Source organism: Scyliorhinus torazame, chromosome 6 (assembly GCF_047496885.1).
Source record: "Scyliorhinus torazame isolate Kashiwa2021f chromosome 6, sScyTor2.1, whole genome shotgun sequence".
In the NCBI taxonomy this organism is placed as follows: domain Eukaryota; kingdom Metazoa; phylum Chordata; class Chondrichthyes; order Carcharhiniformes; family Scyliorhinidae; genus Scyliorhinus; species Scyliorhinus torazame.
In genome coordinates, this window is record NC_092712.1 from 125,449,355 (window position 1) to 125,464,515 (window position 15,161).

Genomic DNA, 15,161 nt, shown 5'->3' on the forward strand with positions numbered 1-15,161 from the left:
CAGCTACTCACAAGTTTGGCTTCCCGTTGATGCCCAGTCAGTCAACAGTATGGTTAATGCTTACTGGATGTAAAGGTTATTTAGAGCAGGCAGTACAAAGTTATAATGTGATTCCCACACCTGTGTTTAAGTGCTATCCAATTTAACCCCACTGTGTTCAACACCTGGCTGCTTTTCATGTCATATGGCACCGCCATTCAGGAAATGTAACTCCCCCGTGCTCCTGTTAGTTTTCTTTTGCCAAAGCTCTGAATAGTTTGAACTGTAATGAAGGCCTCAGTAATGTACTGCTAACGGGATATTTTTCAGGCACACAGCCCATTACTTCTCTGCTTTCAATTGAGGCTTCAGATTGTGATTCAAGTTGCCAATAGACAGGGGGAGAGAAACTCTTTTTCATAGCTCTGCTTCAAGTTACGTTGCGTGTCGCAATTCATAGAATCATAGCATTCCTACAGTGCAGAAGGAGTCGATTCGGACCATTGAGTCTGCACCGACCCTCTGAAAGAGCACCCCCACCTAGGCCCACTCACCCGCTCTATCCCTGGAACTCCATAACCCCACCTAACCTGCACACCTTTGGACACGAAGGGGCAATTTAGCATGGTCAATCAACCCATCTTTGGATTGTGGGAGGAAACCGGAGCACCCGGTGAAAACCCACGAACACACGGGGAGGAAGTGCAAACTCCACAAAGAGTCGCCCAAGGACAGAATTGAACCCGGGTCCCTGGTGCTGTGAAGCAGAAGTGCTAACCACTGTGTCACCATGCCGCACATTGTTTCTCCCACACTTAGTCATTTTTTTGAAACTTAGAGTGAAACCCACTGAAAAACTGATGTGTGGGACCAGAAGAAGCTGGAAAGCCCGGCCTCAACGAGATTGGGGCGCTGTTTTTAAAGAGTGTCCCGATCTCAATGTGAGAGTGGCAGCCACCCCTCCATCCCAAGGATCGCTGGCTTTGGAGTTTAAATATGTTGCGTGAACCAGATTGTGTCAGTTGCTGTTTGCCGCCCAATGTGAACCCCATTTAGAGGCTATTCTCCAATAGCAGGATGAGCGCCAGGCGCGATGCGGCCGGGGAATTACCCGCTAAGACTTCCCAAAACCAACAAAAGTAATGCAAATAGGATAATTTATTTATTATGTTCTCTATTATAATTTTGTATTTACACATATTCTCAGATCTAAAGAAAGAAAAGTCTCCCTCCTCTGAAGTATATATGGATAAGTTAATATGCTGCCCGTCATGAGGACACTATCATTTATAGTAATTGCATGGTAACTCAGTAACCAGTAATTATTTCACATTTACATTTCACTTCCATTTTATCAAATAGCTTTAATTTTTTCTGATAAATGTCAAAATTATGCATTCAAAATGCAGCTGGAAAGTCATGATAGAGGAGACTGCCGCCAGGACATAGAGTGATGTTCTTCACCCTGTTATTCAGTGTCACGGATTAAGTATAAAAACTTTGTCTGTGGGTGAAGAAGGTGCAGAACCCATCAAATTGAACCCATCTTGAAGGCCCAAAGTAAAAACAAGAGAAACAAAATTTCTGATTGTTCATTCCTTCATTGCTGTGCAGTCAGAAACAAACAGCTGTATTGAATTAATGTTCTTGTGTCAACTCCATATAAGGATGACTGCATGACTGGACCCTTCCTGGGTTTATATGCCATTAAACACCCAACAAGAAATTCATGTTTGAACGTACTTGTCACACTTTAGGCATAGAATTTTCTGCTAGTAATGTTGCCTCTTAGCTTTCAAGTTCACAAATTAGTGAACAACAGACTAAGTCTCAGAGACTTAACTGTGCCCTGAAGGGAAGTCAGGAATTGTAGCTGCTACACAGAGGTGAAGAACTTTTATTTGTGTGTTTTGAAAAATTGTTTCTACTTTGAAAATGGATTGCATTGAGAAGAAAAATTAAAGGGGTCAATTTGAACTGTTCCCACAGGGCAGGAAACAGGTGGCAGTGGGATGGCTGTACACTTTTCACCTTTCCCATTATTTACCATAAATAAAATTGGGCAAGGATTAGAACGCGTAGCTAATGCACTTCTGTCAGTTTCCTGACTAGTAGGGACAGTTGAAATTGACCCAATTATATCACAATTTTAAAAGACGGATAAATTGTTCTGTAAATATTTGGTACAAAGTGTGGAAAAAGTCCAAAAGTTCTGAATGTAAGGCCCTTGGCTTGTAAGTGTTTCAACACTCTTTACACCCAGGCATCATGCTCGAAAGTGGTGGATAGATGAGTAAGGGTATCATCTATTTGACAGATGATTCCGTCCAATCCTTCCAAAATGGCAGGGATGATATATTGAAAGATTCAGGCAATTCCAAAGGGCAGGCGATTGAAACGGTACGGTACTGGCCGGTATGAATGTCATTAGCAGTCTGAACTGCGAGTCTAACAAGAGCCGCCAAAAGTCACTGTTTGCATCCAGTTTAGTGAAGATCGAGCTCCTCACAAGTGTCGCCAAACTTTTGCCGACAGTTGCTATTGGATAGACCTCCCTTTCTACTGCTTTGTTCAACTCTGTGAAGTTCACACAAATGTGTAGGGAGCTGTTTGAGTATAGGCACCATTCCTGAGCCACAGGAATGGATTGTGCTCCGGGGATAGCACCCTCGGGTGTAGCGTGGAGTGAATCTCTTGTCTCCCCATCTTCAAGAGTGGGTGTGTGACTTCCCTTAGTGTGAGTAAACACACTGGCTTGGAATTTCACTTTAAGCTAATATGGTAAGACATTTGTAGCTTCCCAGACCTGTCCATAGAGTTGGGAATTCCCTCTTGAATTTGTCCGGTTTGTCCTGGTTTTCAGCTCTTCCACTGTATTACAAATCTGAGCTGGCTCTGCGGCTCAGTAATGAGCACTTCTGATTTTGGATAATATAAAGATATAAATATGTTATTTGTCTTCCCTTTTCATGAAGTATGGCGGCCATTTTCCCTTTCACTTTCAGTGGGAAATCCCGGGATCATGCAGTTGAATGGTAGGTGGCTAGAGAAACTCAGACTTCAGCCTCTTTAGTGTATCAGAAAGACATTCCTGCTTCCATGTCTAATAGCACTTAAACCTATCCCGCAGAGCAAACCCCTTTCAGCTCACAGCCATGCCAACGAGAAGGGCAGCCCCACCATTCGGGGAGGCTGACCTGGCCAGACTGTTGGACGCAGTCGAGTGTAGATCGGATGTCCTGTTCCCCTGAGGGGCTCAGAGGGTCAGCCACAGGGCAGCCAGTGTGTCCTGGGAGGAGGTGCCAGAGGCCGCCAGCTCAGGGAGTATCACCAAGAGGACCTTAACCAGTGCCGTAGGGAGATCAACGACCTCCACTGACTGCATAGCTGGGTTGGCACTGACCCACTGGCACCCCCCTCCCCCTGGCGACCATACACCTGGCACCGCCCCTGTGCAGCACCATACCGTGCCTGGCCAACCCAGGTCCAACAGAGCCGCCCAGGCCGCCCCCATCCACCCAATCCACCCCCATTCCCCCTAACCCTCCATTCCCTCAACCCCCATGCCCCACAACCCCTCCATCCCATCAGCACCCCCAACACCCCTGTTTGCCCATGCCCCTGCATTCACCCCAATCTCCCCATCCCTTCCTCCACTCCTGCAATAAGCGAAGCATGCGGATAACAATGCCCCGCCTGTGTGCCCGCAGGAGAAGTTGTCTCACAACAGATGGGAGAGGGCCCAAGGCTGGCGGCAGGGTACTGAGCATCAGAGTCCTCACCCCCTACAAGGAATGGGCCCTGGAGGTTATTGAGGTGGATGGGACAGATTGGTCACCGATGTAGAGGTTGGGGTACAGCGCAGAGGTGAGGTTCTGCCAGCCCTCATTCACGGCATATATAATGACCCATCCCTCCTATTGACCACATGTCCATTATCCTACAGGATCTCCTTCCAATGGTGCCGGTCCATCCATGGTGTTCGCCCCTCCCAGCCTCCCATGAGAACATCTTGGAGGGGAGCTCCGAGGAGACCACAGTTTTCATGGTCCAGCTGTCATCCCCACCCTCCACCAGCACAGAGACACACACCTCGGTGGGTGACAGTAGTGGACAGGCTTCTGGGGCACATTCTGGTGCGCACCTTGCAGTTGCTGATACACATCAGGTGGAGCCCTGGCGAGACAATAGTCAGAGGTCTGCTGAATCCCAGGAGATAGCACCAGCATCGGGGCGCAGGAGATAGCAGCAGCAAAGTGTGACACCGAGGCCAACAATGTTAGAATGGCGGCCACAGTGGAGAACCTGGTGCACTATGTCAGCAGCATGTGTGGAGGTGTCCAAGGCGTGGCTCAATCAGTGATGACTACGGCTGAGGGCCTCAGCACCATGTCCCACTCGCTGGGGGACGTCTCCCCGCTCAGGTGGACATTGTCGAGGCCCTGCAGAGTAGTCCCCGTCTCAGGTGGGCATTATCAGGGCACTCCAGAGCATGTCCCATTCACTGAGGAGCATCGTCGAGGGCATCAATACCCTGCTGCAGACATTGGCGAGCCGCCATTGCTGGTGAGCCAGATGGCAGGGATATCCAGCTGCCCCTCCGTTCTGAGGTTACCCCCAGGGCCCTATGGACACTGGCCAGGAATAGGGGCGAGATTCTCTCATCCTGAGACTAAGTGATGACGTTTCACGATGGCGTCAACCTGACCCAGGAGCAGTGATTCTGACGCCTGCAGGGGGCCAGCACGGCACTGGAGCGACCCACACCACTCCAGCTGCCAATACTGCCGTCAGATGGGCGCCGCAGGTCTGCGCATGCGCAGTGCGACCGGGGCCAATGTGTAGTGCGACAGGCGCAACTGTGCGCATGCGCGGTGGGTCCCTTCTCTGTGCCGACCCCGACGCAACATGGCGTAGGGCTACAGGGGCCGGCACGGAGCAAAAGAGGCCCCCAGCCCGAGAGGCTGGCCTGCTGATCGGTAGGCCCCAATCGCGGGCTGGGACACAGCGGAGGCCCCCCACGGGGTCAGACTCCTCCTCCCCTCCCCCCCCCCCCCCTCCAACAAGGCCGCCTCCGGATGGATGCATGGCGAGGTCCCGCTGGGTAAGACCTCACGTGGATGGCGCCGACAGGACCCGGATTTCTGTACGGCCGCTCGCCCCATCCCAGGCGGAGAATCACCGGGGAGGGGCCGCGCAGAGTGCCCCCCGACTGCGCCGGCGCCAATGGAGCTGATTCTCCGCTCTCCGGAGAATCGACGGATCGGTGTCGCACGATTCACGCCCGGCCCGGCGATTCTCCGGCCCGGCCTGGGCTGAGAGAATCCCGCCCAGGGTGCGCTGGGTGCAAACCCAAAGCCATCCTATGGAGTGGCCACCAGCTCCCCTGAGTTCCACCTCCCTGACAAGGGCACGTCTCGTAGTCAGCACCCGGAACTGGGTGGCACGGCGAGATATGTGCCGCCAGAAAGTGGGCCGGGGCCCTAGAGCCCCCAGAGGACACATGAGTGTCAGAGTGGTCAAGGCATCGGAACCGCATTTTTTTTTAATAGAAAATATATTTTTAAAAAAATATATTTTATTAAAGTTTTTCGATCAAACAAAAACAAAAATTCCCCATTTTACAACTTTGTAATAATATATACATTGATCGTTTTTGAAATAAATAATATGCTAACTAACGGCAACTGCCAACAACAAAATAAGAAACAACAGAAATAGTAACTAAAATAGTAACTTCGTAAAATCTAATATAAATAACTAATATATAAACAGACACATAAAACCCCTGAGGACCCAAATGAGTCTGGCACATGAGGCCGAAGAGTTTACCCTACTTAGGCATCTGCCCACAGCCCCTCCTCAATCTCTTCCCCCAGCTCCTCCTCCCATTTTCCCTTCAGCTCCTCTACCATCGTCTCCCCCTCGTCTCTCATTTCCCTATATATATCTGACACCCTGCCATCGCCCACCCATGCCCCCGAAATCACTCTGTCCTGGATCTCTTGCGCCGGGAGCTGCGGAAATTCCCTCACCTGTAGCCTCACAAATGCCCTCACTTGCATGTAGCGAAATGCATTCCCCGGTGGCAACCCATATTTTTCTGTCAGTGCTCCCAGACTCGCGAACGTCCCGTCTAAGAACAAGTCCTTCAATTTCGCAATTCCTGCTCGCTACCAAGATTTAAATCCCCCATCTATCCTTCCCGGGACGAACCTATGGTTGTTCCTTATCGGGGACCACACTGAGGCACCCATCACTCCCTTATGTCGTCTCCACTGCCCCCAAATTTTCAGAGTTGCCACCACCACTGGGTTTGTGGTGTATTTTTCCGGGGAGAACGGCAACAGCGCCGTCGCCAGTGCTTTTAGGCTAGTTCCCCTACAGGACGCCATCTCCAGTCTTTTCCACGCCGCTCCTTCCCCTTCCCTCATCCACTTACTTATCATTGACACGTTGGCGGCCCAATAATAATCACTTAGACTCGGCAGTGCCAGTCCCCCTCTGTCCCTACTGCGCTGCAGGAACCCCCTCTTTACTCTTGGGGTCTTTCCAGCCCACACAAAGCTCCACCTTCTTATAAAAGGCCTTTGTAATCAGTACAGGGAGGCACTGGAACACAAAAAGAAACCTCGGAAGGACCACCATTTTAACCGTCTGCACCCCAATGACAGGGGCGCCATGTCCCACCTCCTAAAGTCCTCTTCCATCTGCTCTACCAGTCGTGCCAAGTTCAGCTTATGCAAGGTTCCCCAGTTCCTGGCCACCTGGATTCCTAAATACCGGAAATCCCTTGTTACCCTCCTCAACGGTAAATCGTCTATTCCCCTGCCCTGTTCCCCGGGGTGAATCACAAACAGTTCACTCTTCCCCATATTCCATTTATATCCTGAAAATTCTCCAAACTCCCTGAGTGTCTGCATTATCTCAGGCATCCCCTCCACTGGGTCCGCGACATACAACAACAAATCATCCGCGTATAATGACACCCGGTGCTCTTCTCCTCCTCTAAGTACCCCCCTCCACTTCCTAGAGCCCCTCAGCGCTATGGCCAGTGGCTCAATTGCCAACGCAAACAGTAACGGGACAGGGGACATCCCTGTCTTGTACCCCTATATAGTCAGAAGTGGTCAGATCGTTGCCTATTTGTAATCACACTAGCCACCGGGGCTCTGTACAGGAGCTGAACCCATCTAATGAACCCCTCTCCAAATCCAAATCTCCTCAGTACTTCCCACAGGTAGTCCCACTCCACTCTATCAAATGCTTTCTCTGCATCCATCGCCACCACAATCTCCACCTCCCCCTCCGGTGGGGGCATCATCATTACCCCCAGCAACCTCCGTATATTAGCATTCAATTGCCTCCCTTTAACAAACCCCGTTTGATCATCATGCACCACCCCAGGGACACAGTCCTCTATCCTCGTCGCCATCACCTTGGCCAAAAGCTTGGCATCTACGTTCAGGAGGGAGATAGGCCTGTATGACCCGCACTGCAGCGGGTCTTTGTCTCTTTTCAGGATCAGCGATATCGTCGCCTCCGACATCGTCGGGGATAATGTCCCCCTTTCCCTAGCCTCGTTAAAGGTTCTCGTCAGAAGTGGGGCCAGCAGGTCCATGTATTTCCTATAGAACTCCACCGGGAACCCATCTGGTCCCGGAGCCTTCCCTGCCTGCATGTTCCCAATTCCTTTTACCACCTCCTCCACCTCAATCTGCGCTCCCAGTCCTGTCATCTCCTGTTCCTCAACCTTCGGGAACTCCAGCTGGACTAAGAAACGCATCATTCCCTCTTTCCCTTCCGGGGGTTGAGCCTTATAAAGCCTCTCGTAAAATACCTTAAACACCCCGTTCACCCTCTCCGCTCCCCGTTCCATCTTACCCTCCTCGTCGCTAACCCCTCCGATCCCTCTCACCGCCCCCCTCTTCCTAAGTTGTTGGGCCAGCAGCCGGCTCGCCTTCTCTCCATATTCATACTGCACTCCCTGTGCCTTCCTCTATTGTGCCTCCGCCTTACCCGTGGTCAACAAGTCAAAGTCCGTGTGTAGTCTCCGTCTTTCCCTGTATAGCCCTTCATCTGGAGACTCCGCATATTGCCTATCCACCCTCAAAATCTCCCTCAACAATCTCTCCCTTTCTTTACCCTCTTGTTTCCCCTTATGGGCCCTTATGGAGATCAGATCCCCTCTAACCACCGCCTTCAGCGCCTCCCAGACCACTCCCACCTGGACCTCTCCGTCTTCATTAATCTCTAGGTACCTTTCAATACATCCCCTCACCCTTACACACACCCCCTCGTCCGCCAACAGTCCCATATTTAATCTCCAGAGTTGGCGCGTTCCTTTTCCTCTCCTACTTCCAGATCTACCCAATGTGGGGCATGATCTGAAATGGCTATAGCCGAATACTCTGTTCCTGCCACCTTCGGGATCAGCGCCCTTCCCAGGACAAAGAAGTCCATCCGGGAGTACACTTTGTGGACATGGGAGAAGAAGGAAAACTCTTTGCTCCTTGGCCTAGTAAATCTCCAGGGATCCACTCCTCCCATCTGCTCCATAAAGCCCTTAAGCACCTTGGCCGATGCCGGCCTCCTCCCGGTTCTAGATCTGGACCGGTCCAGCCCTGGGTCCAGCACCGTGTTGAAGTCCCCCACCATTACCAACTTTCCCATCTCCAGGTCCGGGATGCGCCCCAACATACGCTTCATAAAGTTCGCGTCATCCCAGTTCGGGGCATATACATTCACCAGCACCACCGCCTCACCTTGCAATCTGCCACTCACCATCACGTATCTACCCCCACTGTCCGTCACTATGGTCTTCGCCTCAAACAATACCCGTTTCCCCACCAGTATTGCCACCCCTCTATTTTTCGCATCCAAGCTCGAGTGGAATACCTGTCCCACCCACCCTTTCCTTAATCTGACCTGATCCACCAGTTTCAGGTGCGGCTCCTGAAGCATGACCACGTCTGCGTTTAGCTTCTTTAGGTGTGCAAATACCCTTGCCCTCTTAATCGGCCCATTCAACCCTCTCACGTTCCACGTGATCAACCGGGTTGGGGGGCTCTTTACCCCCCCCCCCCCCCTCGTCGACTAGCCATCCCCTTTTTTAGACCAGCTCCTCACCTGGTTCCCAAGCACCCGCTTATCCCCCCGACGGTGCCCTCCCGTCCCGACCATCCCATCCCGTATCAGCTCCCCCTTACCCTTATCAGCAGCAACCCAGTTAGTCCCCCCCCCCCCCGCTAGATTCCCTTCTAGCTTGATTGCTCCCCCCATATTGCTTCCGGGAGTCAGCAAACTCTGGCTGACCTCGGCTTCCCCCGTTTATCTTTAGCCTCCCATCATGTGAGGCCCCCTCCTTCCTGCGCCCCCTTTTCCCGCCACAATTTCCATAGCGCGGGAACAAAGCCCACGCTTCCCTCTCAGCCCCGCCCCTGATGGCGCAGTTCCCTCTCTCCTTCCCCCTCCCCTTCCCCACCGGCACCCACATTTCGTCATGTCCCCCCCCTTCGAGGGGAAAGAAAATTTTCCCCCATCTGATTCACAGTCCCTTGCCACCACCTCACTACTTCATTTCAAACATTCTTTCTCCAATCTAGTCCAACTTCTCCTCTTCAATAAATGTCCACGCCTCTTCTGCCGTCTCGAAGTAGTGGTGTTTACCCTGTTGTGTAACCCACAGTCTTGCCGGCTGCAACATTCCGAACTTCACTTTCCTCTTGTGGAGCACCGCCTTGGCCCGATTGAAACTCGCCCTCCTTCTCGCCACCTCCGCACTCCACTCCATGCCCTACCCACGCAGCCGGATCTTGAGGGTGTGAGGCAGGGCTGCCTTGAGCCACTGTTGACGCTGCTGTCGCCACTCCCCGGCGTCTGGCCACCTGGCCTGCCAGCAGCACCGCGAGAACAACTTCTGTGGGGTCCAAATATCATTCATCTCATGTAATCTCTGAAAGGGTATTTTCCACCCTGGGACCCTCCAGGCCCCATTGCTTCCCCCCTCCTCTCCTCCCCCCGACATCCCCTGCTATCCAGCATGCCCTACCCACGCATTCCCAGCCTCAACTAGGACCCCTGGTCACCGGGCTCCATATTGTTGCTAACTCTTGCCTTAGTTTAATTGCTCTGTTTTATCACCTTTGCTCTTGAGTCGCCAGGTATCTTTCTGATACCGCCACGTGGTTCAAGTCCGAGTAATGGTCAATAATCCAATACACCACTTAGTAAGATTTAAATCAAAGCACATTTATTATACACAGTAATCACTACTCATGCATAAATTCTACGTCTAAGCTACTCCTACGACTAACAGGCCAATACTTAACTCGGAACTGGCCCACCAGGTCAGGGAAACGAATGGCCTTTCGTTCGGGTTCCTGCGGGATTCGAAGTTGGTACAGATTGGTAGCTAGGAGCGCCTATGTCATAGTGAGCATTGAAGTAAGACTTACTGGATATCAGCGATGGCTGGACCGGTCACTGTCAAGGGTTGGTTCGCGTTGCTGAGTGACCCGGTCAAGCAGAGAAGCAGAGGGCCGATTTGAACTTGGCCTCTATTCTTATAGTCCCCAGGGGCTTCCCGCCTTTCGGGGCGGACCCTGTACCTGGTTCCAAGTGATTGGACTTTGTCCCAATCACTTGGTTCGATTTTCTCCAATGCTGGAGTGGTTCCCTGATCGATGGGCGGTCTTGAGGTGGTCGTTCACCTCCCTTTGTGTAGGCTTCTGCTGGCGCCGACGAGTCTGGGTTGGCTTTATGTATCTAAATGTTGCTCATTGTTCCCGGGGATTGCTCATTACTATGCAGATGGCTGGTGTTTTGTTATGCTGATGTTTGCCGGTATCGATCTTTTCTGGCCTTTCCAAAGGTAAATACACACTCAACCCGCAGCTGTTTGTTTGTGTCCTGTTGGCTGACTTTCCCATCAGCCTTTGCCGTTCGCCATTTAAAATCGGAAGTTAGCCATTCTAAATCGGGAGTTAGCCATTTTAACTGGCTACAATATCCTGTACCCCAGACACCCGCATGTAACGTTACCTGGACCGGGCTCTAGTCCCCTCCCCTCTGGTCATGGAAATGTCCCCGGTGCTTGGGCCCAGACCCTGGGTGTTCGGATGTTGACTGCATCCATAGTGTTGCTTCCTTCAGTGTTGTTCAGGCACAGTGTCCAGACATCATGGTCTGATTGGGATGCTTGGCATTAATTCCCACGTCCTATATGGCCTGCCCACCCACAGAGATCCACTTGGGAGGTGTGAAGTGCTCACCTAACTATAATTGCCAATTCCCTATTAGCAATAGCATCCAGCCGATCAGCCTGAGGCCTCAATGGGCAGTGGGATTTATGGGTCGGATGGTACAGACAGGCAGGGGCTGGGGTTGCCGCTGTAAGGGGTGCTCACGATCCAGGGACCCGTGGCATGGTGGACTCATGGATGCTGAGCCAATAACCCCCCCCCAAGCCCAGGGACAAGCCCCCCACTGATGGCCCCCACCCTCAAACTGTGGCCGTCCCCACGGAGGCTCTCCACCCCCCCTCCCCTCCCCCAAAGAGCACTGGGGCAGCACCCCCAGTGCCCCGGGGCTCATTGTCCGGGAGCGAAAATGGCTACTCACCTCCTCGGATCCCCACAGCAGCCATTCTCCAAGCTTCACGTTTTTATAAAGGATCACTAATCGGCACCACATGACCATTAGCTGGGGAGGCGGTTGGATCACAGGAGTCCGTTAGATAGGGGGTTGTTCCCATTAATTGTTTGGAGATTGACTTTAAGTTGTGATTATGGGTTTCTCACCACGCCACAAATGGATCCTGATTTTGCCATCGGGAGGGGGCCGATTAGGTCGCAAACCGATCAGCTGCCGGCGCGGATCCCGAGTTTGGCCCCTCCCGCAATCTTACAGCTGTGCCGTGCTCTCACTCAACTGTGATGCAGCCATACAATCATGTCCTATATTCATAAATGGTTTGTAGAAAATAAACCCGCAGATGTCTACAATGGTTCAAGAGATAAATGCAATGCCTGGCATGGTACTGAGAAACAAGCCAGAAGAGTTTTCTGTTCAATTTCCTCGGCTCCATCTGTGTCCATCCAGCAGTAATGAAGCACAGCCACTAGCTTAATATTTCTGTACAAGAGAAGGGAATGTCATTTGGCATTCTGATCCTGATCATTATCCAATGGATAATCCATGGATATTGGTGGAAACGGGGACAAACTTAGCTATGCCCGAATGATTGAATAGTTTGCCAATATCCCGTACACAGCTCTAGACATGAAGAATGGTCACCTACCTAAGCCACTGATGGCTCACATAGTTTATTGAACCATGAGTTGCTGGTGGCGATTTTGCATTGCCATCTAAAACAAGCATGGAATCAGCCATCAGCTTTTTGATGCTGGCTTGAACCCGGAGCCATTGTGAGACTCTGGTCTCATTAACATGTCATCAGAGAGCTCCATCTTGCCTGTTTGAGACCCCAGTCCCTGGGATCACCTCAACCCCATCCCATTTGCAGTGCCTTTGCCAGTGGGTTGGCTGAGGTGTCCCCTCACCCAATTGGTGCTGTGGTAAATAGCGAGGAGGAAAGCCTTAGCTTACAGGACAAAATAGATTGGCTGGTTAGATAGGCAGAAGTATGGCAAATCGAATTTAATCCTGAAAAGTCTGAGGAAATGGGCGGGATTCTCCTGCAGCGCACCCTGCTGGCAGCGGGATTCTCCATCCTGCCAGCCGGCCAATGGGATTTCCCCATCGTGGGCAGCCCCACGCCGTCGGGAAATCCCAGGCATGGGTGCGCTGCCGGCGCAACGGACAATCCTGACAGCGGAGAATCCAAGCCAGTGTATAATGTATTTTGGGAGGACTAACAAGGCAAGGAAATATATAATGAATTGTAGGACCCTAAAAGGTACAGAGGGTCTTGGTGTGCATGTCCATAGACCCCTGAAGACAGCAGCACAGGTATATAAGGTGGTTAAGAAGCCATATGGGATTCTTGCCTTTATTAACCTAGGCATAGAAAACAAGAGCAGGAAGGTTTTGCTGGAGCTGTGTAAAACGCTGGTTAGGCCATAGCTGGAGTACTGTGTGCAGTTTTGTTGCCACCCTATGGGAAGGACGTGATTGCACTGGAGAGGGTTCAGAGGAGATCCACCAGGCTGGTGTCTGGGTTGGGGTGTTTCAGCTATCCAGAGAGACTGGATAGGCTGGGGTTGTTTTTGTTGGTGCAGAGAAGGCCTAGGGGGGACCTGATTGATGTGTATAAAATTATGAGGGCCATAGCTAGGGTGGATAGAAAGGATTGTTTCCTAGTTCAAGGGTCAATAACCAGGGGGCATAGATTTAAGTTAATGGACAGGAAGTTTATCAGAGATGTGAGGGAAAACTTTTTCACCCAGAGGGTGGTTGGAATCTGAAACTCACTGCTTGAAAGGGTGGTAGAGATGAATACCATCACAACATTTAAGAATTATTTAGATGAGCACTTGAAATGCCACAGCATACAAGGCTACGGACCAAGTGCTGTAAAATGGGATTAGAGTTGACAGGTGCTAGATAGCCTGCGTAGACACGATGGGCCGAAGGGCCTCTTTCCAAGCTGTAAAAACGCTGTAACTCTCCCTATGACTCTAAATTTCAATTGTTGTCCACTCGTTTCTCAGATGAGGAATGGGTGACAGGCGGTTGAAAACAGCTCCCATTGTCTTCAGGTGAAGAAGAATGATAGGAGAGAAAGTCAAAAGGGAAACTGTATTTGTTAAGTAATTATTTTCTGATTAATAATCAGGTACAAGAAGGAACAAGAAAAGGCCAACGGTTTGTTGGACTTGTGCAGCACCAAAACTCTCCAGCAGATTCATCAGAAAGGCGTGAAAACCCCTCAGCAGTTAACAGTCCTTTGTGTCAAAACAACTCAATGAAAAAGGAACGGAATGCTGGACAGAATGTGCAAAACAATACCGATAGAGATAAACTTGCACAAAATCGGGAAACAGAAACGACAGAGCAGAAGGCGAAACAAAACACAAATCAAGGGGGGGCACCTCAGTCCGAAGGACCAACTGGCCAAGACCCAGCGAAAGGTGATGAGCAGATCAATGGCCAACCCGTGGCGGAATTAACAAGTCAGGAACATCCAAATGGTGAAAGATGGGTACAAAATAAGAACACAGCTAATTGTGAGACAGAAGGCAACGTTGCTGATAAGCAAGACGCTTCATCACAAGCAGAAGCACTTGAAACCCAAGCAGCAGACAGACTGCATGCTGAGGTGCCAGCTGGGGAGGAGCAGTCTCTCACAGCATCAGACAGGCACAATGAGGTGAAGCAAATAACTGAAAGTCATGAAGCAGCTGAAACAATGGTTGTGTTCGAGGCTAATGACACCAAACAGGGAGCACCCTTGAGACAAGGAAACCCTGAAGGGAATGGAAAGGAGAATGATGTGGGTGAGTTGCTTTTAATGTACTGTGTTTAGGGTCTTGTGGGATATTTATCTGACATAAAATTTCAGAATATTTGTACCAAAATACTCATCCAGCGTAAATCGGTCTGATTGTTTAATACCATTTAATCATTCTCAAAATTCACGGTAATTCATATTTCAAATACTTTTAGTGGATGTAGAAATAATAGAGGTAAATCAAAAGTTCATTTTGACATTGTGCAAGAATGTTCCAAGTAAGCATATACTCATTAATTTTATTTAACCACCTTTACAAGTTAAGGATCATTTTGTTTGGTCAGTATGGTAGCTGCACTGCTCTGTATGAATGTGTGTCCCCTGACTCCACAGCATCTTGATTGCTCTGTTGCTCCCTCAGCCTCCTATCCTCCCCACCAAACACACTTGAGGCTGAGCTTCAGGCTACAGCTGATGAGGCAGGTGGCCCAAACTACATCCTTATAATATGGGTGAGCTGCCTCTGGAGATGTAAACATTGTTGCGCAATAATGTGAATGAGGTCCGAAACTCAATTGAGGGCTGGCTTCAGGCCTTCCAAATGGAATGCCCAGTACGTGGCGACTATTCAGGCCTGAAGATAGGCTTAAAGCAATTTCCATTCCTTATGTGGAGAACCGTAATCCAATATTGTAATTTTGTCTTTTGGTTAACAGCTATTTCGTAGAACTTTGGGTCATTTAACAAGGCCTTTCATCCACTGTGATTG

The 15,161-nt window shown here is 50.5% G+C and overlaps 1 protein-coding gene across 1 annotated transcript in view; it reads left to right on the forward strand.

Annotated features, from left to right (window-relative positions):
* The window catches only part of LOC140424998 (raftlin-like), a 237,064-nt gene that overhangs the window by 133,084 nt on the left and 88,819 nt on the right, over positions 1-15,161 (forward strand). The window contains 1 exon segment of the mRNA XM_072508756.1: positions 13,778-14,438. Within this exon segment, the coding sequence (XP_072364857.1) occupies positions 13,778-14,438 (661 nt within the window).